The 23,358-nt window shown below is 43.6% G+C and overlaps 1 protein-coding gene and 1 long non-coding RNA gene across 2 annotated transcripts; one reads left to right on the top strand and one right to left on the bottom strand.

Annotated features, from left to right (window-relative positions):
- Positions 1-2,299: 2,299 nt before the first annotated feature.
- LOC115042612 (uncharacterized) lies at positions 2,300-11,293 on the bottom strand. The gene is made up of 3 exons (XR_003840688.1): positions 11,173-11,293; positions 10,601-10,678; positions 2,300-2,369 (listed from the first exon to the last, which is right to left on the bottom strand). It is a non-coding gene; the product is annotated as an uncharacterized LOC115042612 (long non-coding RNA).
- A 3,976-nt stretch (positions 11,294-15,269) lies between these two features.
- On the top strand, positions 15,270-19,064 carry LOC115042497 (diencephalon/mesencephalon homeobox protein 1-A-like). The gene is made up of 5 exons (XM_029500762.1): positions 15,270-15,382; positions 17,276-17,431; positions 17,620-17,798; positions 17,935-18,406; positions 18,526-19,064. The coding sequence occupies exons 2-5, from the start codon at positions 17,278-17,280 to the stop codon at positions 18,942-18,944; spliced, it is 1,224 nt and encodes a 407-aa protein (XP_029356622.1). The 5' UTR covers positions 15,270-15,382; positions 17,276-17,277; the 3' UTR covers positions 18,945-19,064.
- Positions 19,065-23,358: the final 4,294 nt, after the last annotated feature.

Genomic DNA, 23,358 nt, shown 5'->3' with positions numbered 1-23,358 from the left:
CTCCTCGCAGGCCCTGAATAGAGCGGGGGAGGAGCCGGCTGCAGAGTATCTCCGAGCCCACATGGCAGCCCAGCCCAAATCTGAATATCTGAGCCACGGCGGAGCTGAGGAGCTCCAACGCCAGCACAGGAATTAGCCCTCCAACAGTCCACACTAAATCCTCCCCGCCGCCGCCACACCTCCTCCCCTCCACGCCTCTTGCTTCTTCCCACTACTTCTCAGCGACGTCTCCCCCATTTCACCCACCACCACACGTGGATGGCGGGACGTGCAGAAATCTTCTTCTTCTCCATCTTTGTATTGAAAATAAATCAATCAATCAATTCTATTCATGTAAAGAATAACAGCACCAAACAGTATGTTCATTTACCACTCAGACTCTATATTTCTTCAGTCAAATATCAAGCCCAAACCTTTCTGTTTCACTAGATCTTTGGTTTGATTTGTACAAAGTCAAATTGCGGCTGTAAAATTTGACAATATTTTCTGGGCGGGATGAAGCCGAGAAATAATCTGCCATATAACCCCTTGTTAAACTACAATGTGCCATTTTTTTCACTTTGTTTTTCAGTACGAATTAAAAAGAAAGAAAAGGGAATTATGCAGACTTTGTTACCTCTGGCCAGAGCCTGCGTGGCCAGCCGTGAACATCTGGCATTCAGTCTTCATACTAACCTCAGCTGACTCTCACCTCCTTCCAGCTTCTTATTTGATGAACAGAAATTAAGACAAAATGTCAAGCTCTTTGTTTAAACTCTCATAACTTACGGATTTCTCTAACCTACTTTCTGTCAGCAGCACCAGTTCATGCTAACTAATGACCTCTCAAACCTTTTCAAGTGGCTGTAAGCACCGATTGAGGACAAAAGTACCCGATAAGATGTGTTGTCTGTCAGCGTTTTATCACCTTGTCAGGTTTGGCCGTAAAGAAAGCACCGATGACTGCCAGCTTTATAAATTCCAAACCCTCCCTCTCACTTTCTCTCTTTCTCCGCCTGCCTCTTTCTCCCGCTTGACCAAAGGCCAGGGGTAAATATTAACCCTGACAGACTTGTGTGAAAATCTCTGAGCCTTTTTATTTGGAAGAAGGTGTGACAGATTACCGAAGAAGGGCGGATTCCTCAGTGGCAAGAGGTAGCGGCTCTCTTTCCCCAAACACTTTGGGACTCGTGCTCTGACATGCTCCTTTAGCACCCTGTCAGGAGACTATTCCCAAAGCAAACATAGCCAAAGCTCTCTCTCCACAAGGCAGGCCCTCATAAACTCCCTGAAAAGGACTTAGAGAGCAGAGGAGCAACAAGAAAACAAGATGTGGGGAAACCAAACAGACCTTACAAAACCGTGGACATTGTTCCTTTAGTCGTCGTGACAGGAGTACGGTGTTCATTTGGGGGAGTCAGAGGAAAGGCAAACTTCAGCTCTGTTTTATCAGCAGGTCCAAAAACATGTATTTAATTTGTATTTGTATTTAACTGTGCAAATGATACCAACAGAGAAAATAATAAAACTCTGAGAAGGGCCTTTCACACCGGTTATCTACCTAATCAACAATATTCATTAAAAAATGTGTTCATTCTCTTGTGTTTTTACTTTGGTCAGTCAAGAGACGTCTGTACTTTTTTTTTTTTATATCAAACCCTCATTTCAAAATAAGTGGGGATGTCAAGAAAATGGATATCGCACTTTCTAAAGGTCAGAAGCATTGATGACTGGCAGCATGATGTTAGTCCTCCTGGATCTTGCTAAGCGTGGACTTGCAGCAGAATAATCCAGAATCGGCAGTCATTTATGGTCATAGTGTGAGATTCTGTCACAGCCATGATAATACAGTCCCCACACTGGCTTAAGAGAGACAGGAAGTATATGAGGAATTTATAACTCAGACTGCCGTTGGACTGTAGAGAAGAATCATGCAGTCGTAAAGCAACGTTGTTTTGAAATCTATTTATTTTTGTCCAAAATGTATTGGGGGTGAATTACATTTTTATAGTCTGGTTCAGGATTTCAGCCATAATAGCAACTCCTTTCATACTGCCATCTGGTTCACTGGTAATATCAAAATATTGATTAGAACTGCTTTGTTCAGGCTGAATAAAAATGTGTTTAATGTCGGGGACGTGTGCAGAGAAATTTCAAAATTTGACCAATGACGGTAAAACTCTTACGTTGATCGATTGATTCCTTCAGGGGAAAGAAGTGGCACTCACCTCGGACCGGTTCTTGAAGGCAGGTCAGTCTCGGTCATTACTCTGTCACACTTGTGGAATACTTGGCCAGACTCCTAATGACAGATCACACGCCTGTGTGTATTTGTGTACGTCCGTGTGTAACCAGCTCCTTGTCTTTCTCCCTGTTAGTCCACTGTAAGCCTGCAAACGCACAGAAGGACAAAAACCTGGTTGACCTCTGGGGTCCAATGGTTGAACCAAGAACTCCTTTACAGATGGCGAAACCGAGTATTTCAGAGATTCACATGGGCTGTCCGGCGAGGGTGGTGATGAAGGGAAGGAGGGCGAACGGGGGTACAAATTGAGTCCTTAACTCAGAAAATGGACTCTAATGAGTGGATTCCTCCGGGGAGGGGTAAGAGGGATCAGTAATTCACAGTTTCTTCAATTGAAAAAGTGAGCCAAATGGATCATCCATTTATTCATCAGCTGTGAAATCGTCTTAATTGGAATTCAATTTAGCAGTGTGTGTGTGTGTGTGTGTGTGTGTGTGTGTGTGCGTGCGCCTATGTTTGTGTGTACAAGCACAGAGGGCACTTTGGACCCTCTTTTTAAATTTGATGTGCCTGATGGGCTCTGAAATACATTTCTCTTGAGCCCCGAGCAGACTTAGATACACTTGTCACATAATCAAATGTGAAATACAAAGTAGTGTACGGTGAAAGGGCCAGGACTTTATTCAGGGGAAATAATTTACTTTTTTTCCTTCCTTCTCTCCAGCCGGGTGCTTTCATGTCATTTAAATGAGTGGTTAATAAGGCAGAGCGTTAAGAGGATTATGATCTGGTTGGGCCACAGCATAGTAGTGGTGCTGGTGGTGGTGGAGAGATATGTGGGGGGGGGGGGGGGTGTCAGAGCATCTAAGGCAGGGGAGATGTGTGGGGGGGGGGGCCGTATAGTCAGCTGGTACAATACTGGGCAGAAGGAGAGCATCCTCCTCACTGTCAAGATTCATTTAGTCAGAACTAAGCACTCCAATAGGCCTGAGCTCTCCAATAGGCCATATCTTTCTTTTTTCTTTTTTTTTTTTTCCTGTTCTTTTGGGCTGGGGGGGATTTTCTTTAAAGACTCGCTCCATCTTGCTCTCAACGTTAATGAAGACCCTCAAAGTGGTCCCGCGGGAGGAACTGCAGGTATTCATAAGCCAATCAGGAGAGGAGAGCCCGGCTCCTGAGTGGCATTTTGGGGCTCAATTCAGAAAAGGGGGAGATGAGGAATTGGCGACGGGGAGGCGGTATAATATTTCAGCCCTGGCCTGTGAAGATTTTAGGGTCCTGTGCTTAAGGAAAAAGGCTTTTGAAAAACTTACACTTTTCAGGTAAAGTCTCGCGCAGGTAGAGCGGACTTCACCTGGGAATCATCCTCTTGATGTGCTCTTAAAGGAACTCTGAGGATGGACGGGACTTGACTCAGTAGCTCAAGCGGAAGTAAATGTAATGAGAGCCGCCTCTTTCCTGAAGAGTCTTACCAACACAGACACGTTCCCTCGACTGGTTGGCTAGTGTCCTCCGATGCCTTCTCCGAAGCAAGGCACTTTGCGAGAACCCATTTTAAGAAATCTCCTCGGATCAGCCCCAGCTGCAGCTCCTCTCACTCCACCGAGAAGACACAAGCCTCCCCCTACCACAACTCCCAAACACCCTGTGCCGCCACCCCCCCCCCCAAAAAAAAAAAAAAAAAAAACAACCTCCCACCCCACCCCGCGACTCACAGCGCCCGGCACCAGGCTTCTTAAATGCATCTTTAATTCAGCAACTTTGAAGTGGCACTCCGGCAAATGCACTCAATCAATTATAAATGAAATAATCTCCTTATAATATTAAAGATTTTTAAAGTCTAAGAAATACTGGGAGATTAGGGAGCCCAAATCAGTTTTAGCGGTATCTAAAGTGACAGCAGGAGAATCATTGGAAGGAGCGGGTAGAAACTTAAAATGATTATGTAGATCTGTGTCACTGCCGAATGTTTCTGTAAATCCCTGCTGGATCTACCGCAACGAAGGAAACAGATTATTCCTGGCCTTATTTAAAGGGTTGGAGTTCTTAAGTGGCTTTTTAAAAGGAAACATTTATATATATTTACACATACAGTATATTTACAGCTACTCTCTCTCTCTCTCTGCCTCACCACAGCTCCACTCTTGTGCCTCCTTCGCTGCCATCTTTTACCCTCTGGGTCAACCTGCATTACAACACGGACATGTGCCTCCATTTGTTCGATGGATGAAGCTGTGGGTGAAGATTTAACTCATAGCAACACTTAAAACAAACTCACAGAGCCAAGGATGACTGACGTATATGGCCGCTAAGTATTTCGGAATAATGGCGTTATTGTATGTTGCCATTTGGTCATTTTAGAGGACGCCTCAGCCAGACGAATCTGCTATATTAAGTTTAAAATGGTTTCGATGATGCATTCAGCTGAACAAAAAAGACGACACGCAACCTCTCACATCACCCGATCGATGTGGTGTCACGTCGCACAAATGCGATATCGAGGAAAAGTTTGTATTTAACACATGCACACAGGCCTGGCACCTACGAACCTTGTTTCTACAACTGTTGGGTTTATTCCCTCCCTCCATTACTGACGGTGGTGGAAATTATGGCCCAGTGCACATTTCTAGCACGCTGGGGTTCATTCATCTTTGATTACACCTTTCAGATGATATAAATTAGGCCTATCCCACACTGTTAGCTTGATGGATTGCACGGGCTGATATGAAACACACTGATCAATATCATGGATTAGTTTCTGTGTTTCAAGGCCATGCGTCTCTGTGAGAGCAGCCGCTCTGAAATCTGTCTCTGCAAGCCTGCTCAGCACTCTGAGAGGAACTCAGGCGTATTTTCACTTTTGCAGCTAAAAACTCGGGCGTAACATCTCAAAACTGTTATCTACAGTATTCAATGCTAAAGCAAGGAATTTTACTCATCAGTCCTTACAAACATTTCGATTTTCACCCAGAATACCCGGCTTTCCTGTCCCTTCATCAGCCGTCGCAGTGGAAATTGTGTTTATAGCACAGCTGTTGGCACGTAGCTGAAGGCAGGAGGAAACAGAAATCAATGTAGGGATCACTGCTGCAGAGGGCAAACGTCAAAGAGGTCGTGGACGCAGAAATTAAAAAGTGTGTCCACTGAGCACTTGTTTGCAATATTTCATTAAAGAAGCACTTAAAAATATTTTTACAGTTACAAACAGATCAAATGAAATGATCTACCAGCTCCTTGGTTTTGTTTTGTTTTTTTTTTTTACTTTGAATTAAACCAGAAATTGGTCGAAAACAGGTAATTCAGACAGTCGGGTTTCATGCCACAGAGACAGAGGATGTGAGAGTGTGAACAATTTCACTGCAGCATTTATCAAGCTTAAAGAAAAGTCTACATTTGAGCAAGTTGCAGGTTCAAAAATCAATCTCACCAATTACTGTCTGTCTCTCCTGAGTGAGTCATGCTCGGCTCGGCAAACGGCCAAAAGGGGGGCAGATGCAGACAGAAGCTGAAGAGTGACAACTTCATGTTTAGGTAATTATCACCACTTCTGGCATGAGCTGAGGGGCCTCTTAAAGGCCTCATTGTTGTTGTTAAACAGTTTGCTCTGTTGATTGATGATGAAAAGGGAACATGCACCCACACCTCTCCTGGGACTGTGACATAATGTGTGTGCATCCCCTGTGACCCCGCCAGCTGGGCAGGCCAAACACAACACACACAGATGAGATTGTATGGACTAACACGGGGTGGGGCGGGGTATCAATACATTATTCATATCCATCAGATGGGACACACACACACTGGGAAAAGGCACATGCACTCCCTCATAATCACACACACACACACACACACACACATTCAAATTCAGCCACTTTATCATATCAGTGGCAGGGCTGGGAAGTCATACCTCCCCGTAGATGCTCTGGTCCTTTTCTGCACTGTCATCAGATTCCCCTGCTCTCCCCTGTGTGCTCCCCGCTCATTCATATTCATATAGCGTCAGATCTCTGGCTAAGGGCTCCTCTGCAGGGTGGGGGCTGGTGGGGGCATAAAAATATGCTCAAAACACACATAAACCATAAATGCCTGTCTCTACATGGGCCATGCTGTAGTGTTTGCCTTACTGGCGGTTTTTCAGGAAACATGATTATAAATAACGGACACGTTCGTGGGAGGGATATTATCACCGGAATTTCTTTGCCCTGTTTTCACCATTTCATATCCTGCAGAATCATCTGGATTCAGTTGCCTCATGCTGATGTTCCAGCTCGGTGGGCTGCTAATCACTCTCATTAGGATCAGATAAAAACACGCAGATATACATCAGCACCGGCTGTCTTTATCAGACAACCCCCCCCCCCTCTGCTTCTGCCCCTGCTGTGTGCAGGAGGGATTATCTGTGTGGAAGACAACAGCGCTCGCTCATGGGCTCCCCCAGCCTGCCGCCTTCTGACAGCTGGAACAGCCCGACTCTTTGCATGGCCAGTTGGGCCCAGCAAGACCCCATTTTCTTTCTTTCTTTCTTTTTTTATTTATTCTTCAGGCCACTATCTCACTCATGGTTTCCACTGCTTCCGTCATCTCTCATGGTTGAGAAATTGTTCATTTGTTTTGACCTGAGTATCAAGTATAAAAGTACTTTTAGTTTATCAAGGCAAACTGCTCAAAAGGTCTACTTCTTTTACCCCGGCGCTGCAGAAAATGTTCTTCATTTGCCCCTGATTGGTGGGATCCATGTGAGCAGGTATCCAGGTTAAGTGGCCAACCACAGCGTCCCCGCGGAGAGCCCGATACCTCCGGGCCATCTCGCACATAATTTCTTAAGCACTTATTTCCAGAATGGTGTGTGTTCTCTGCAGAGGCCTCTGCCACGCTGTAATTAGAGCCAAATGGCTGGGAGCAGACATGCTGATTTGCAGGTATAACCCACTAAAATATGATCTTAACTTTTCCACCTTTTGTTTCCTCGCAATAATTAAGGGTAGTGTGGTTTGTTTGAGTTACAAAAAATCTTTAAATATAGATTCAGTGGAGTTCAGCGCATGAAAAGAAAGCTAAGTTTCACCACCTGACACCAAAAATTCTTAAGAAGAAAATGTGAGCGATAGTAACATAATGCTGGCACATATTTCCTTTCTTGCATGAAATTACTGACACAACTCAGTCTGAATGCTAAATAGGTGGCGAGACCGAGTAGACTGTTTGCACAGATTATAAGACTGAAAGCAAGGGGAGTTAGTTAACACCATATACATCCTTTGTTAAATCCATACAAAAAGCAGCAAGTATTTGTACAACTTTGTTCTCAGCTGAAGTATTTCTTGTCCACAAGCTCCCGTTTAAACGGTCACGTTGGATTGGCCAGTGGGTTAATGCTGGATGTGGCTCTGCCCCGACAGCCAGCCCAAAGCCTTTTTAAGAAGGCTTTCTGCAGAACAAGGCATAAAACCCGATTATAAAACCACAATAAATCAATCCCTCATGCTCATTTGATGAAACACTGTAGATGAAGCTTATGGGGGAAGAGCTCAGGTTTAAGTGGCCCAGCGTGTTGCGTTCGCTCGCAGCTTATGAGTGAGACAGATGACGATGGATAAATGGAAGTTTAACCAACAGTCACTGTTCACGGCGTGCTCGCGCACATGTTTGCAGGTGCGGCTGCGTTTGGCTTCACCTCTCAGACATCAAGCAGAGAAAGCAGCACATTTAGAGGTGTTTGGAACTGAGCTCCTGCTCAGCAGCCATTATTCTGATGAAAGAGCAGAGGGTTAGGGTTAACCCTAACCCTAACCCAACTCCACTGATGAGCTTCAATTCTCTAAATGTCTGAATCCAGATGACCCACAGATGCTTCAAAGCAGATTTCACAACAATAGACAGATGTTGGATGTTGAGAGTTAGGAGAGCTCTTAGCTGTCTCCAAAGAGCCGCTAAATCAGATAAACCAGAGAGAGAAAAATCAACTTCTCCGTGTAAGGGTGTGCTGCTTTGTGACGCTGATATGGCCCAGAGAGGATTACTCCTGGATGGGAGGTTGGCTTTGGGGCGACTGTGAAGATGGGAATATATGACCTTTATAGGATCACAACAGTCAAAGAGCGGATGGAAGCCATTCGTGCGCAGCACGCAAATATTCTTACAGGGAAATATCCTTGAAATTCAAAGTTTAATACCTTATTTCGCATCTTTCGCTGAGTCTTAGTCAAACATTTCTCACAGGTGTCTGTTCTAGATCACCTCGGTATATCCCCAGTTAATGAGTACAGTCAAAGGCAAAATTCAACCCTGTTCACAAACTGAAAATGAGCAGATGCTCTCTTTAAAAAAAAAAAAAAAAAGAAGAAGAAGAAAAGATTTCTTTGTATGTTCCAGTTCTGTACATTTTGCGTATGGTGAGATTTTCTTGTTCAAGCTGTTCTTAGTAAATGTAAGTACGCAATTCAGAATGAAAATTTTGCGATTGACTTCCACTTTGCACAGATCATTTCTAAGAAATGAAAGAAAAAGAAAAGAATAGCCAAGAGTGCGGTTTTGCTGTCGGTCCCTGGACTCAGTCCTTAAGTCTGAAACAAATTACGATATGGCAACAAAACCTTTGATTATCTAAATGATGTGCTCAGCATGACATGCTGTAGGTGCGACAAATCCTTAAAAGTCAAATATTTAAATCGAAGTCAGAATATTCTGTTGTTGTTCACTGCAAACGAAAAGCTCCATTAAAGGGACTTAACGGAGCAAAGAAAACCAGATTCAGTCTTTATGTGTGTGCGGCTCTACTGTAGGTTACTGAGACTCCCAGTCCCAGCCCCTTCCCTCGGTGATAGTTAATTACCCTGGATAAATCCATTGGCAATTTGTCAGCCTTTTCCAGTATGCCCCCCCCCCCCCCCCACACACACACACACACACACACACCAAACCAGCCACTTCCCTCCTCTCGTCTTCCTCCTTCTAAGCTCATGTAATGAATCACTAATCACTCCGTCCCTGACGAGCATCCCCAGCCTATTATCTCTTAATTACCCCATTCAAAGGGGCATCAGCAGTGGCCAGCAGGGGGCGCGTCATCAGACAAACAAAGAATAATGCAAGTAAGCAGAATTAGTTTATACTTCACATTGCATGTAGATTTAGGAATGGCTGGACTTTATTGTGTGTGGATCAGGAGAGTGTATTTACTGTCAGGTGCTGAATTATGTATGCTGCCATGTTTCTCTTTGAGCACCTGAGAGGGCAACCGAGCCACCGAAGGCCCCCCTGGCTGTGGCGTTTTATGTACGCAGAGCGAGAACGAACTGGCTTGTTCTCAATCTCTGCTCGGCTCTCTGACCGCCGAGCTCCAAATGGTCCTCTTGTGGAGCGTTTGGAGCTGTGGCAGAAAATGGAGCCTCTAACTCACAGAGTCATTTGCAGATGCAACACTTGGGATTCGAGGCCGAGCCGCCACAGATCAGCGATAGAAATTGGAATTGGCAGCAGACATGAAATGGGGTCCAGATATTTGAACACATGCACTCACAGAGCATGCGAGGTTTAAAAAATTCCATTCAAAAGATGCTGCTGCAGATGAGAAGATTTTACAGAATCTAAGAAATAAAAAGCCTCATTCGGAGCGCACCTTCGCCGTCTTTTGAAGAATCCCAACTTAAGAAATGAAGTAAATTTCGGCTGACTGGAATTTTCTTGTGGTTTGCACATAGGTCGGGTCATCCAGTGAATTTGATTGGGCAGATTTTCTTCAGCAATGTGTGAGGCAGGAAAGACTAATTCCCATACTCCCTTTCCCTGGTCGGAGAAAAGAGCAAACAATAGCTTCGAGATCACACGGCTGTCGCTTGTTTACATCAACCGAGTAAACCAAGAACTGTTGTTTTGGTTTTTTTTTTTTAGAGCATCCCAAACTGACAGGTGCCCCCTGCCAAGTCCTCTTAATAGTTCAGGTTTTTGAATTTAATCTCACTAATTTCGACATATCCCTCCAAGGATGTTTAAGCTTAACTTTAGAAAAGAAAAAAGGCCCAGCACAGCCCTTTCTGGAATCCCTGTGTCCGTTTTTTGTCAACCCTTTAGTGAAAGGCTGTCAAAAGTGGTTAGCTTCTCCAGTGAAACTACTTCTTTGCATCCTAGCTCCCGGTCTTGCCCTGTGTCTGCACAATTTCTCTCTATCCTCTTGTTTCTCTCCTTTTGTTTAGATAAAGCGAGGGATTAGGAAAGATTTGCCACCATAAAGTAGTGGTTTGATGGGCTTTTATCCCACCATGTTGCTAAAGCTGTGTAGCCCCTGGATTAGGCCCTGACAATAGGAACCCTTGTGCTGGGCCGCAGCCTGAGGGCCACAACCAAAGACCAGCTCTGAGAAAGAGGGAGGAAACAAACCTGCCAACCTCGATATGTCAAGTCTTCCAGAGAAACCGTTCGGAGGAGCGGCCCTGGCTGCAGCGTGGTGTGCTGCGTCTGCAGGACCATACAGGGAGACACAATAATGAGAGGGAGCAACATGTGGTCAGCCTCACAAACTGCGACTCTGTCCCAATTATTAGATTCTTCAGACACCAGTATCGACTAATATGCTTCATGTGAAAAGCTCGCAAGCCATTTAAAGGGGGAATCCAAAGATTTTACGCACTGATGTGTCTTTAAAAGAGAAGGATCCCACTTCTGACCGACCACCTCACGTGAAAGAAACCAACCCGGTGTGGAGTTGTGCTTTATGTTAGCTGTGTTAGGCTAGGCTACATTTACAACAGGCCCAACTTTCAGACTGAGCTGCAGGCTGTTGAATTGCATTCTGGGTAATGTATCCAACAGATTTTGACAAGGAAGAAAATGATAGCAACAGAAAATATGTCGGTTCTGTCAACAATGAATCGTTAGGGTATTATTTTTAAATCTCCACTATTCGATACGTTTGTCTAATTGCAGAGGTACAGTTATGTGGGCAAACTCACAGAGACTTTGTATTTGATTCTTGGGTTCTTCAGTTCGCCTCAGCTGCAGCTGACAGAGTTTTGGCGCCCTTCAGATGATTCTTTTGGTTTCCTCACTTGCAGCTTCAGTCTTCTGGCTCGCTGTCATAGATTCTTTTCAGCACTAAACAGCAGATCAGATGAAGTTAAATACTATCTGATGAACAAACATTCAGTACCGAGCCAGACATTGCCCTCAGGAAGCGGTGGAGACTAAAACAGAGCTAATAGGAGAATGAATATTGTTACTCAAAATGAATAAAGATGTTGCTGCATATCTGCTGCCAAAAGTAAGCATCTTTATGAAGGTAATCATGGAAACTTTTTATAAATGTGACCGTAAAATGTAAATGCTTGTGCAGTCACAACAGCAAACTGTTCTCCTTTGCAAATTTTAGTTTTCACTTCTGTTGATATACATGAAAAAAGTATTTCATGAACATAAAAAGAAGCAAACAATATATAAAAAACTGTGTGATATTAAGTCATATCTCCAGATCAAAAACTGTTGAGCAGAAGATCTGTCTGTTTAAATCAGGTAAGACGTGTCAAGGAAGTCTTATAGGTGAAAGCTCAGCTAATACACAACTGGAGGATTGCTAATGGCAAGTTGCTTTGTTACTCCAGTCACACAAAGTCCCGAGGAAGCAGTCAATTCTAGACCATACATCAAAATGATTAATTTCACCCAAATGAGCACAAGCTAACCTTGACTAAGAGCATGTGCAGGCCAGAGCAGCTGGATTGAAACCTAATATATTCATGAAGTTAAAGAAAACCTAATGATAAAAGTTAATGGGCTCTGAAGGCTGAAGGCATCAACTTTGTCCTCAAGTTGATGTAAACGCCACTTGGAAATATAGGAAGCCATTTGAGGAGTAAAATTACAAACGCTCATGCGTTATAAACCTGATTAAAAACTGAACATGATTTATAAATCGCTGCAGCTTCGAGCTGAGCTTTGGATTCAGGCTGCCAAAGTCCTGATGCAGGGATAAAAGTTTTTACATTCAGAAAGCGGGCGGGAGGATGATTGAGAGCAAAGACGATAACTCAGATCCGAAGAGAGGCTCTAACATGATGAAGCTTGAATGCAGCCTGAGTGCAGAGAACAATGAGTGCGCCAATGAAATCCACAGAAATCTGAGATGAATTTGGGGTTTAGAAAGTTAGCCTGGAGTGAGAAGCGCCCAGATCCTGATGGTGATCAGGATGAGAAGCGGAGTGTGAGGACGGTGAATAAATTAATGGGTAAAGTAAAGCCTGCATTCAGGATAATCATTAGGATTAGACATCAAAACCACAAATACTGATCTGCAAAAGAAAACACTGGTAGTTTTTAAGTGAAAAGAACAGCACAAATCAGTTGTTTACTGAAGGAAACAATCAAAAGAAATGTATTGTTGATCTGTTATTAATGGCTTAAATGATTTTTCAAGCAAAACTGTCAAAAGAAAATTATTATTGTAGGTCTGCTACACATGGACAATCCTTGGGTTAGGGTTTAAAAGAAGATATTTGGTGACAGTTTTCTGTCACTATTCTGACATTTTATACACCAAACAATAAATCTGTAACAGAAAAATATTAGCTGCAGCTCTAAAAAATAAAAATAAAAATAAAAATAAATAAAAAAATAATCTACAAGTTAGGCTGGTATTCCTCTAAATATAATACATTGCAGTCAGCAAACTTTAAAAGTTTATCATGTTTAATTTTTCTTTGCCATATGTCATGCGAAAAAAATGTATTGATTTAAAAATGTCTATTCTGTATCAGGATATAAAAGTTATTACAAATAAAATAAAAACAGCCGAATCTAAAAAATGTAAATTTATATCTTCTGATTTTGCCTTTTTTTTTTCTTTTCCCTTTTCAAGTCTTTATACATCAAATCTTTTTGCTCACACATCTGAAAACATACTTCTATAACTAAAAGGTGTCTAATCAGTGTTCTTTAAGTGAAAAGCTGTGTAAACAGAGACTGTGTGAGTTTCCTCTCCATCCCTGTCTGGTCAGGGGGGGCTGCTGGGGCTCAACTGGCCTAATATCAGTCTAATAGCAGGCCCTCTTGACACTTGCATTAAAGCCCGCAGCCATGCTGGACATTAGCCCGCATTAAGTTCCGTAAAAAAGCTGATTTGAGGAAGAGCAGCTGAGAGGAATTCCTTCTCGCTTTAATTGCTTTAGAAACGGTTCCCACAAAGAGACACTGGCCAGATTTACCTCCAGTTTAAGTTCTTATTTCCATCAGTTCACAAGTTAATCCGATTTTTTTTTTTTTTTTTTTTTTTTTTTGCCTTTTCCTCTTCTGGGTCCAACTGCACTGCAGATAGTGACAAGAATAAACAAAGAGCAAAACACAATTTCAGTATAGTATATAAACAAGAAAACAAACAAACAAAAAACATTAAGAAATTATTATTGTTTGGTTTTTTCCCCCTCATCCATTCACGCGTAAAGAGACACTTGTTGCGTGAAGATGCACATTAAACTGATTCATTCATTCATTTCGCTGCTTCCACAACGACGTAAAACAAACCCTAAAACTGGACATTATAAAGTCAGAGTTAAAGCACATGGACTCTTTTTTCCCACAGGAGTGAACTAGTCCTGCAAATGAATGTGGCCAAAGATCAAATTGAGTTCAGGATTTTGAACCCCCCCATCACCCCCCCCCCCCCCCGGGTCCCACCTTCCTCTTTTCTCTCTCACTCTTTCAGAGCAAATTCAACAAAATATGCAAGCTTTACATTAAAAGGCTACTTTGGGCTGCCCTTAATTCCAGCCTAAACGGGTTTTCTTCGGGAGAAGAAATCTTTTCTAAAAACCTGGAAGAAGAGAAGGGGCATTATTGTTTTAATCCTCTTACCAGCAGTCATTTTCAGACATTTTTTTGGAGGGTGAAATGGCGTCTTGTCTACCCAATCCTAACCTAAATCCCTCGGGGCCGGGGAGCTGCTGGAGGCAGTGCAACCCAACCTGCATCTCTCCATCTCAGCTGCATCCCCAGCAAGCAAGCAGGCACATGGAGGCAGGAGGAAAATAAAATTAAAGCACGGAATTAACCGGAAAGTCAGTGCTGGAGAAAGTAGTGCGGCTCTTTTTTTTTTTTTTTTTAACTCCACTATTTATATATCATTTAATTAAGACCTGCGTTACACACACGTTTTTGGCGAAACGCAAGCATTTAGATTTATAAATTCATAGACTTCTAAAAAAAAAAAAAAATCAAAAAGACAAATATTTGTTATAGATAGCAGTTAAGGCAAATATTTACTTTGAAGACGTTTATTTTTTTTTCATCCGTTACATTTATGCTGTTTGTTTTGGCATAGATTCATTTTTTTTAAGTATTCGCTATTATGACCATTTTGTAATAGTTATTCTAGATTTTCTTATTCCGTTAATAACATTATTAGTAAGGATGGACCAGTTTTCAAATAGTGTGACTAAAGGAGAATAACATGTGAATCCTAAACAGCCCGTCCGACTTCTGCTTCAGACTGAAGGGCGATATTATCAGAATATGGAAGAAATAATCAAATCACACGGGCTTCACATCATCAGAAATATTTTAAGATGCATCTTGTTCTGTTGAGTTTTGATCATTTTTAAAGCATCCTATTAAGAGAAATTGGTATTTAGGTTGAACAGCTCCATTATGGAGTATATGGGTCCAAAAACAGCATTGTTACTATTAACTGCAAAAAATAAATACAACAATAAATAAATAAAAATAATGATCTTAATGTCGATGTCTAATTGGGATAATAATTTAGTTTTAACTAAAAAATAAAGTAATTTCTTTCCTCCGGAACAAAAAGTGCGGCAGCAGAAAGCTGCTCGGGTGCAGAAAGCATGTGTGAAGTGAGGGAGGGGGGAGGAGGGGGGAGGAGGGGGGAGGATGTGATTGGCAGAGAGAGGGAAGCGTCGCAGCGTCGCGGTGACCCCGCCCGGGGTCGCTTTAAAGGCGGATAGATGGCAGCTCCACATCCTCCCACATCCACCCAGAGGCGGCAGCGGCAGCAGCCGGAGCCGGAGCCGGAGCCGGACACTTGTCAGGATATCGGAGCGCATGAACCGACGCGGAGGAAATGAACCACCGGATTTTAGAGGAGAAGAAGAAGATCTGACAGGAAAATACCGCTCAGTGGAGATATTTGGCTTCAGACGCACAGACAGAACGGAGGTGAGAAGTTTGCTGAGTGGAAGTTGGACCGTCGACTTGTTGTCACATGTTTTAACCTGGGGTTTATCTAAAGTCTGATTTAAATATATATATATATGTTTTGTTTGGTTTTTTAACTCCATGATGTCCTGGACAAAAGTGCAGCTGTAGGCGGACCATCCAGGGTCCCAAACAAAAATCATCCGAACAACATCAGTGTCACCCACCGATTAAAAAAAAAAAAAAAAAAAAAGGGACGTGTGCAGCTGTTAAAATAGATGCATCATCAAATTGATTTTAGGAGATATAATGGCAGATGTGTTTGCTTTCCTTTGAAATAGCATAATAGTCTAATTACTCCCATCAACGCGGTTGTGTGGTTGAATTGTGAATACAGCTGGATTGACGCCATGTAGTGGCCTTTATATGCAGAGCAGCGGGCCTCAGGCGATCCTCACTAAATGCTGTGTAACTCATAAATCCAGAGCAATTAGAATAATGAAGCTTCAATCAAAGCCTGAGGCGATGGGACTTTGTCCTGAAAGAAGAGCATGTTGAATTTTTTTAGCTCCTGATTTTTTGGAGGGGGAAAAAAAACAAGATTTTTTTTTTTTGCCAGTTTAGATTCAGTAAAAAAAAAAAAATACTCAATTAAAATAGTCAGAAAATGTTAATACGTTAGTCACACACCAAGAGCTGGCCCAGCTTTCATGTGTCAGGCCTGATGATAAATGAATAGCCTCGTGTAGAGGAAACCTATTTGCACTCACATTAGACAGGAGCCCAACGGGGGGTCCGGTGCATATTTGAGCGGACGACCTGCCACACATCTCCCTCAGCCTCCGGGCGTCTCAAACTGACCTGGGACCCGTCACAGATTGAAATAATCGACACCCCCCCCCCCTCCTCCCACCCCCGGGAGTCAAACTCCGTGGGAGCAAAGTAAATATTTTTCTTTTCTCGTCTGTCTGTGTGTTCAGCCTGCGGAGGTTTGAGTGCGTCTGCAAGCTCAGGAGAGCGCACAAAATGAAATTGAATAGTAAAAGAAAAAAAAAAAAACAACCTTTAGGCCGAAACTGTTGATTGTTGACTGAAGCTGAAAGACAAGAAAGCACTATCAATATCAATTCATTTTACCGGGAAAAAAAATTAAATATTTTGAAATTGTACACGTATGATTAATAATATCAATTGTTATCATTGTTATTGTTTTCTTTTGAATTTTTCTTAATATTATTACATCAAAAAATTGTGGGCCATTACGGACAAAATAATAAAACAGAGCGGGTTAAGAGTGTCAACAAATAAAGTCAAAGAAAGTAAATAAAAAAAAAAAATAATAATAATAACATGCATGTTAGAATAAATTATTGGTCCTCAATCGTTATCCTCATTAGGCCCGTGCTGCATTTATTTGATAGTAAATAGGCCTTTCCGTAGTTTGGGGCTTTCTTTTTTTCTGCTTTAAATTTATTATGATAGCAAAAAAAAAAAAAAAAAAAAAGCTCCGTGGACAGTTTCATTTTCTGTATTTTTTTCCTGGCATCTTCAGTTTCCTCCGTAATTTTAATTTTATTCATTTTAATTCATTTGATTCCAAAAACAAAAATGTTTCTGTGAACATCGCACCTGAACTTTGAGATACGTTTCTCAGTTTCAGCCGTAATAATTCATCTGCTCTGACAATCCAGGATGAAGTGAGGAGACTATTTTTCCTTCAAAGCTGAAGTTTTTAATGCATTTATCTCACCTGTTGCCCTTTTCCTCAGCTCACACAGCAGAAAACCGTATTTTAAAACCTTTCTATTATTATTATTATTATTATTATTATTATTATTCCCATTATAATCACACCCTCAGGAGCAGAAAAGTGTCCGTTTGGTTTCCTGACCGCTGCTGCTGTTTTCCTTTCAGGCATGCAGCACTACGGGGTGAACGGATACTCTCTGCACGCCATGAACTCGCTGAGCGCCATGTACAACCTCCACCAGCAGGCGGCGCAACAGGCCCAGCACGCGCCCGACTACAGGCCGTCCGTGCACGCGCTCACGCTTGCAGAGAGACTGGCTGGTAAGAAGCATTTGCTCACTTTGCAAATCTCCCTCACACACACACACACAGCTCTGTGTTTTGGTAGTCAGTGTGTGCTGCTTTCTTTGGGGGGGGGGCTGTCGGGAGGGGAGGGTCACCTGCGCTTTCACCTGCTCCTCAGTTAAACTAGCCCTGTTTCTTGTTTCTCAACGGCTGCACATTTCAAGACATTATCCTTGAGGCCCGGTATGGCTCCCAGCACCGAAAGCAGCGGCGGAGCCGGACAGCCTTCACCGCCCAGCAGCTGGAGGCCCTGGAGAAAACCTTCCAGAAGACCCACTACCCCGACGTGGTTATGCGTGAACGTCTGGCCATGTGCACCAACCTGCCCGAGGCACGAGTTCAGGTAAGAACCCGCAAGAAAGCCCTAAACCCGTTTCCTGTGGGACCATTCGCTCATTTCTTCGAATTCGAAAAGTCTTATGGTGAGTTGAAGCACGGCGAGGCTTAGTAGTAGTTAACCCAACTTGTGATCTGACCAGGTCTGGTTCAAGAACCGGCGGGCCAAGTTTCGCAAGAAGCAGCGCAGCCTGCAGAAGGAGCAGCTCCAAAAACAGAAAGAGGCATCGGGAGCGGCGGAGAGCTCTGCAGACGACTCCAAGACCGACCTCACCAACAACAACAACAACAACAACACCAGCGCCGCCATCAGCACCACCACCCTGGTACCTGAGGCCCACACCCCTCCCCCTCCCTCCTCTCTCTCCTCCTGTCACTCAGACACCGAGAGGCTGTCAGCGCCTCGGCCTCAGCCCAGTGAGATGAGCGTGGAAGTCAACGTCACCTCCCCTGAGCCGTCGGACAGCGAGTCAGCAGCAGAAGATAACGCTGACAGAGAGGAGGACGAGACGAGGGGGGAGTCGCGGGGGAAGATCAGGGAGGAGGCGAAGGGGGAGGGAGGAGCGCAGCCGGGGAGCAGCTCCCCGTCCTGCAAACGGCTCAGTCCCACATCAGGTAAACATAGAAAAGTCTAATGAGCACATTTCCTGAAACTATTCACTTCCTCTCATCAAACTGCTGCACTGCGTGTGTCAGAGCGTACTCACACCCTCCTCCTCTCTTCCTTTCATCAGACTCCCCCCTGAGCTCCCCCAGCTTGCCGTCCTCTAGCAGCGTGACCAGCGGTTTGGCTCAGAGCAACTCCTACGCCTCGTCTCCCCTCAGCCTCTTCCGGCTGCAGGAGCAGTTTCGCCAGCACATGGCCGCCACCAACAACCTGGTGCACTACCCGTCCTTCGACATGAGCACGCCGTCCTCTCTGCCCTACCTGGGGATGAATGTCAACATGCCGTCACCGCTCGGCTCGCTGCCCTGCCAGTCCTACTACCAGACCCTGTCGCAGGCCCAGCAGGTGTGGAACAGCCCGCTGCTACAGGCGGCGCCAGGCGGCCTCCCAGGAAGCCTCAACAGCAAGACCACCAGCATTGAGAACCTCCGTCTGAGGGCCAAGCAGCACGCAGCCTCGCTGGGATTGGACACGCTCCCCAACTGAAGCTCGGTCGGCTCACGCCACGTGTTCAGCCGCTGCTCTCGCCCGTAGCTATGAATTGTGGGCCCACAAGAGCTGACTGGCTCCCCTGCACTCTGCTCTCGACCTCTCATCACCACAGCAACAACGTCTATCCATTCAAAACTACACCAAGTATATCAGATTTAAACTCAAGCCTATTTGGCTGCTGCAATAAGACGAAAATCGCCCCGTCAAATTCAAATTGAATGCTTTTTTTTTTTCACATAATTTAACAAAACAATTACTGAGGGTAGTTTGTTTGCATTTTTTAAGATCACAGCTGAAACCCCTTAAAAAACAGAGCAGTATGACAAACAGAAACAGCATATTTGTAGGTACACATGAAGACCACAGATGTGTTTCAGCGGAGGCACTTTATGCAGCTCACTGCTGAGAGCACGCCACAACACGAGGAACGTTTCTGCTGGACAGACCTAAACAGAAAACAAGAACTCAATGGACTTAATAAATGCAAGAAAAAAATAACCAGCAAACCTAAAAAAAATTAAATGAATAATAATACTGGACTGCAGTTATGACTGATACTCTCCGCCTGTCCGGAACTCGCTTGTGTTTGACTCATCCTGATCGAGAGCTTTAGTCGATCCTTCTACTTCCCACCGCTCATACAGTCTCCTCCGTGAAGTCAGGACCCAAAAGTCCTGAAACACAGTGCCGTCAGCCTTGTTCCAGACACGAGACATTAAAATACTCATCATAATCCAACACCTGAACATGAACTATGCATGCACGTAGCTTTCTGAAGCATGGCTTACAGCCACACAACACAGAATGAAGTCGCATCAGATCTGATATTAGAAATAAAGCTCAGATCAGTCACTGTAATCCCCAAGGCAAGTGTTGTTTTTTTTTTTTTTTTCTTTTTTCCTTAAGACAACTCTCCTTGTTTAAAAAGGTGCAGCCTTGACTGCGAGAATCCATTGAGCGTTGTAAATATCCCTCGGTGTTTGCCTCTGTCTGCCTGGTTCCAGAGTAACTCCATGTCTCTCTTTGTGTGAAGGATTTAACAGAAACGCTGAATTTATTGCTCAATTGTGGCTTCAAGCAAAGGACCTACAGCAGAAATTAAATAATGGGGGCTGGTGGGGGGGCTAAAGACGAGGCACGGTCACAAATAATTATGAACCCAGCCTAGATATATTTTTGTAAACTCGGCTGCCAGAATAAACCTACCCCTTCTCACCGAGCCAGGGGCCTCAGCAGAAAAGACCGGCACGCAGGCTTAACTCTCTGTGTATTATATCCATGTAGATTTGAGACATGTATTTCTCAATTGTTTTGAATGTGAGTAATTTATCTGTTTAATTCAAGGGAATAAATCACACTTAAGAACAACTTCTGCTCTCAGTGTTGTCGGTTGAAATAGAGCATGCCTCATTTCTGAAAGGATTCTGCAAAAAAAATAAGAAACGAGAAATGACTGTATAATGTATAGTTACCTCAGTCAAGGATTGAAAAAAAGAAGAAGCAGTTTCCTTCTGTATTTTCTGCAAATTTGGATCTTGATCAGTGACAAGGAGACACAACAATCAGCCAACATTATAATCACATAGCAGCACATTTCACCAACAAGCATGTGTGCACATAAACATGCCCTAACACAAAACACCACTTTTTCTTTTTTTTCTTTTTTTAAAGTTTCTAATGTTGAGAGGAAGTTGGCAACAAGAGAGGGATTAATTCACCGTGTGCCAAATCAGGCTCCTTCTCTGGCTGTCCGATGGCACTGAGTGAGAGTGACAGAAAAGTCTTTCCTCACACATTACCTTCAAGCACTTATATATATATATACACACATTATATTATATTTATGTGTATATATAGATATATATATATATATATATATATATATATATATATTGAAGTTTGGTTAATATGTTCCACTGAAGACAGCTTGATGATCCGTAAATAATTTAGACACAGGAGGTCTACCATGCACAACGGTGAGGTTTACACACCACATAGGGGAGAGCCTGCCACTTGTTCGCCCGCTGCAGAATAACTAATCCTAAATGAAATGACTGAAGCACAGTGTCAGGCTCTAAAGAGTCTCCAATCCACCACCCACCCCCCCTCACACACTCTCTCACTGCTCTCCCCTCTTCCCCCACCCTGTCAATCGAGGTTTGGCTGCACCGAAACAGAATGCTTTGCCATAAGAAGATTACCTTTGGTTGGGATATCGATGGATTAAGTAAGAATAGAATGAGATAAAATGGGACTGAAAGGGTTCTCAGAGTCAGCAAAGTTCAGACACCTGTTTTCTCCTCTCCTCTCTCCCGGTTTCTCGCTGCATGACCATAAAGATTATATCACTTTCTAAGTGCAGTAGGGGAGGTGAGAGGCTTTGGGGGTTAAGGATGGGGCCGTTTCCAGTGCATAAAAACAATGTTGGAGGTGGACAAGATATTCCTTACAAATGCCCTTTAAGGTGTTTTCTTTAAGCGCACGGTCAATTTTTCATGATTTTGTGTGTTTGGAAACATCATATGAGTGTAAATTAACGGGAATGCTGTCTTTGTGTGCGTGTGTGTGAGTGTGTGCGAGTGTGTCTATGGCAGCTAAGCCGCTGAAGGTTTCCAGGAGCTCTTTGATGTGTATCTGGGCAATGTGCTATTAGAGGGATTTTCCTAGTTGACAGCTCAGAGAATGTGTGGAGGAATTGCGATGCCAGCGGGCTAAAAGAATGCTGGAAACAGGATTAGGATCATATTCTGGCAGCTCCTGTCACTTCATCAATGGGCTAAGGTTTCCTCAGTGACAGCCCTCCTTCTCTGCCCAGCTAAAACCTTTAGTGGGACCATAAAAGGGGTGAGAGAGGGGAAAAAACAATGATTGAATGGTGTGCTATGATTTCTGTGCTGGGTTTTGCTCTGAGGGCTTTGTGTTGGGAGGTCTGAGGGGGACGGTGTTGATTTGGAGGGAGGGGCAGGTCATGGGGATGAGAAAAGGGGGCATTTGGTTGGGGGGGGGGTGGGGGGTGGGATTGGTAGAGAGGAGGGGGCCGTTGTCTTTCTTGGAAGTTTTACACCCAAATCCCCACAGCAGAGCATGTGGAGGGCTTTTTACACTGATGCTAGCACACAGGGACAGCAGCTTGGTGTCCCCCAGGGGCCGCTGGCAGCAGGAGCAGCAGGTGGGGACAAGAGAAGGCTTTCTTGAATCTACAGGATCCACTTCTTGGGGTATAAACACCCACAAGTAAGACCTCTTTCATCTTGAGATGAATTGGCATGTACACTTTCACAGCCTTACACGACAGTGTACCTTCTGAGATTAGTTTATTCATCACTATTTTAGATATATTACAATTGTTTTACTCTATTTAAAATAGACTTTTTCAATATAGCCAAAACCGGATGTAGCTTATACCTCTGTCACCATGGCTGACATGCTTTTTTTTTTTTTTTTGCAGTGAGCAGCAGCACTATATGAATTGATAAGATACACAATCCCACCACTAAAGGCTCAAATGCATATTAATCCACCACTGAAGAAAATATTCCCCGAAAAATACCCTTTTCCACCCGTTTGAGTAACATTAACTAGTGTTTAAAATACTACTCGACTGTTTTTCCAAAACAAAATTCAGGCCAATAATGGCATGGGAACTTTATGGCAATAATAAAAATGGAAAACATTTCATCATCAAAATCTATTTGTCCAGGACTGTGTTAATGAAGATGTATCCTACACAGAACTCACCCCACAAAAATTTACTCACTTTGCATTATGTGAATAAATTGAGATATTTTACATCCAAGAAAATAACAATTTGACAGATGTATTCACATATTTCTGCACAAGTGATTTGAAGGGATGCAATTAGCAATCCCATTAGCGGCATCTTAAATCATGAGCTGATGCAACAAGCTTAAGATCTGCACCTTCAGATCTTTATTCTTCACTTTATTCCATCTGCTGAAGCAGCTGCGATCAGCCTCCTGCTACTCATCAGTTACCATATTCAGGTGAGTCGATTCTGCCCCAAGCTCAATATTTGAGAGGATATCGACAGGAAGTAGGTCTGTTTCGGCCTAAAGCTGTGTTGCAGGGTAATTTTTCATGACTGGGCTTATAGGGTGGTCTTCGCCATGCTTCTCAATGCCGCCACCAAAAGCCCCTTCCTGAAGAGTGTAACTCCACACTTTGCTCACCCATGTGAAACAATACTTTCATAATACCACAGGAGTTTGATTGTTGGCGACAAGTTATATAATGCCAGGAATTACAGACTAGCATGCAAATGCTAAATCCTCTCTTTCTCCTGAGAAGTGGATGAGACGGACTGTATCTGCAGGCTTCACTCTGGCTCCCCAGCTTTGTGCTACTGAGGCGCTCTCCTTTCTCCCCCTGACTTTGGCGATAATCCTGA

Source organism: Echeneis naucrates, chromosome 4 (assembly GCF_900963305.1).
Source record: "Echeneis naucrates chromosome 4, fEcheNa1.1, whole genome shotgun sequence".
NCBI classification, from domain to species: domain Eukaryota; kingdom Metazoa; phylum Chordata; class Actinopteri; order Carangiformes; family Echeneidae; genus Echeneis; species Echeneis naucrates.
The sequence above is the reverse complement of the archived record's forward strand: the minus strand, read 5'-3'. Positions and strand labels throughout refer to the sequence as shown.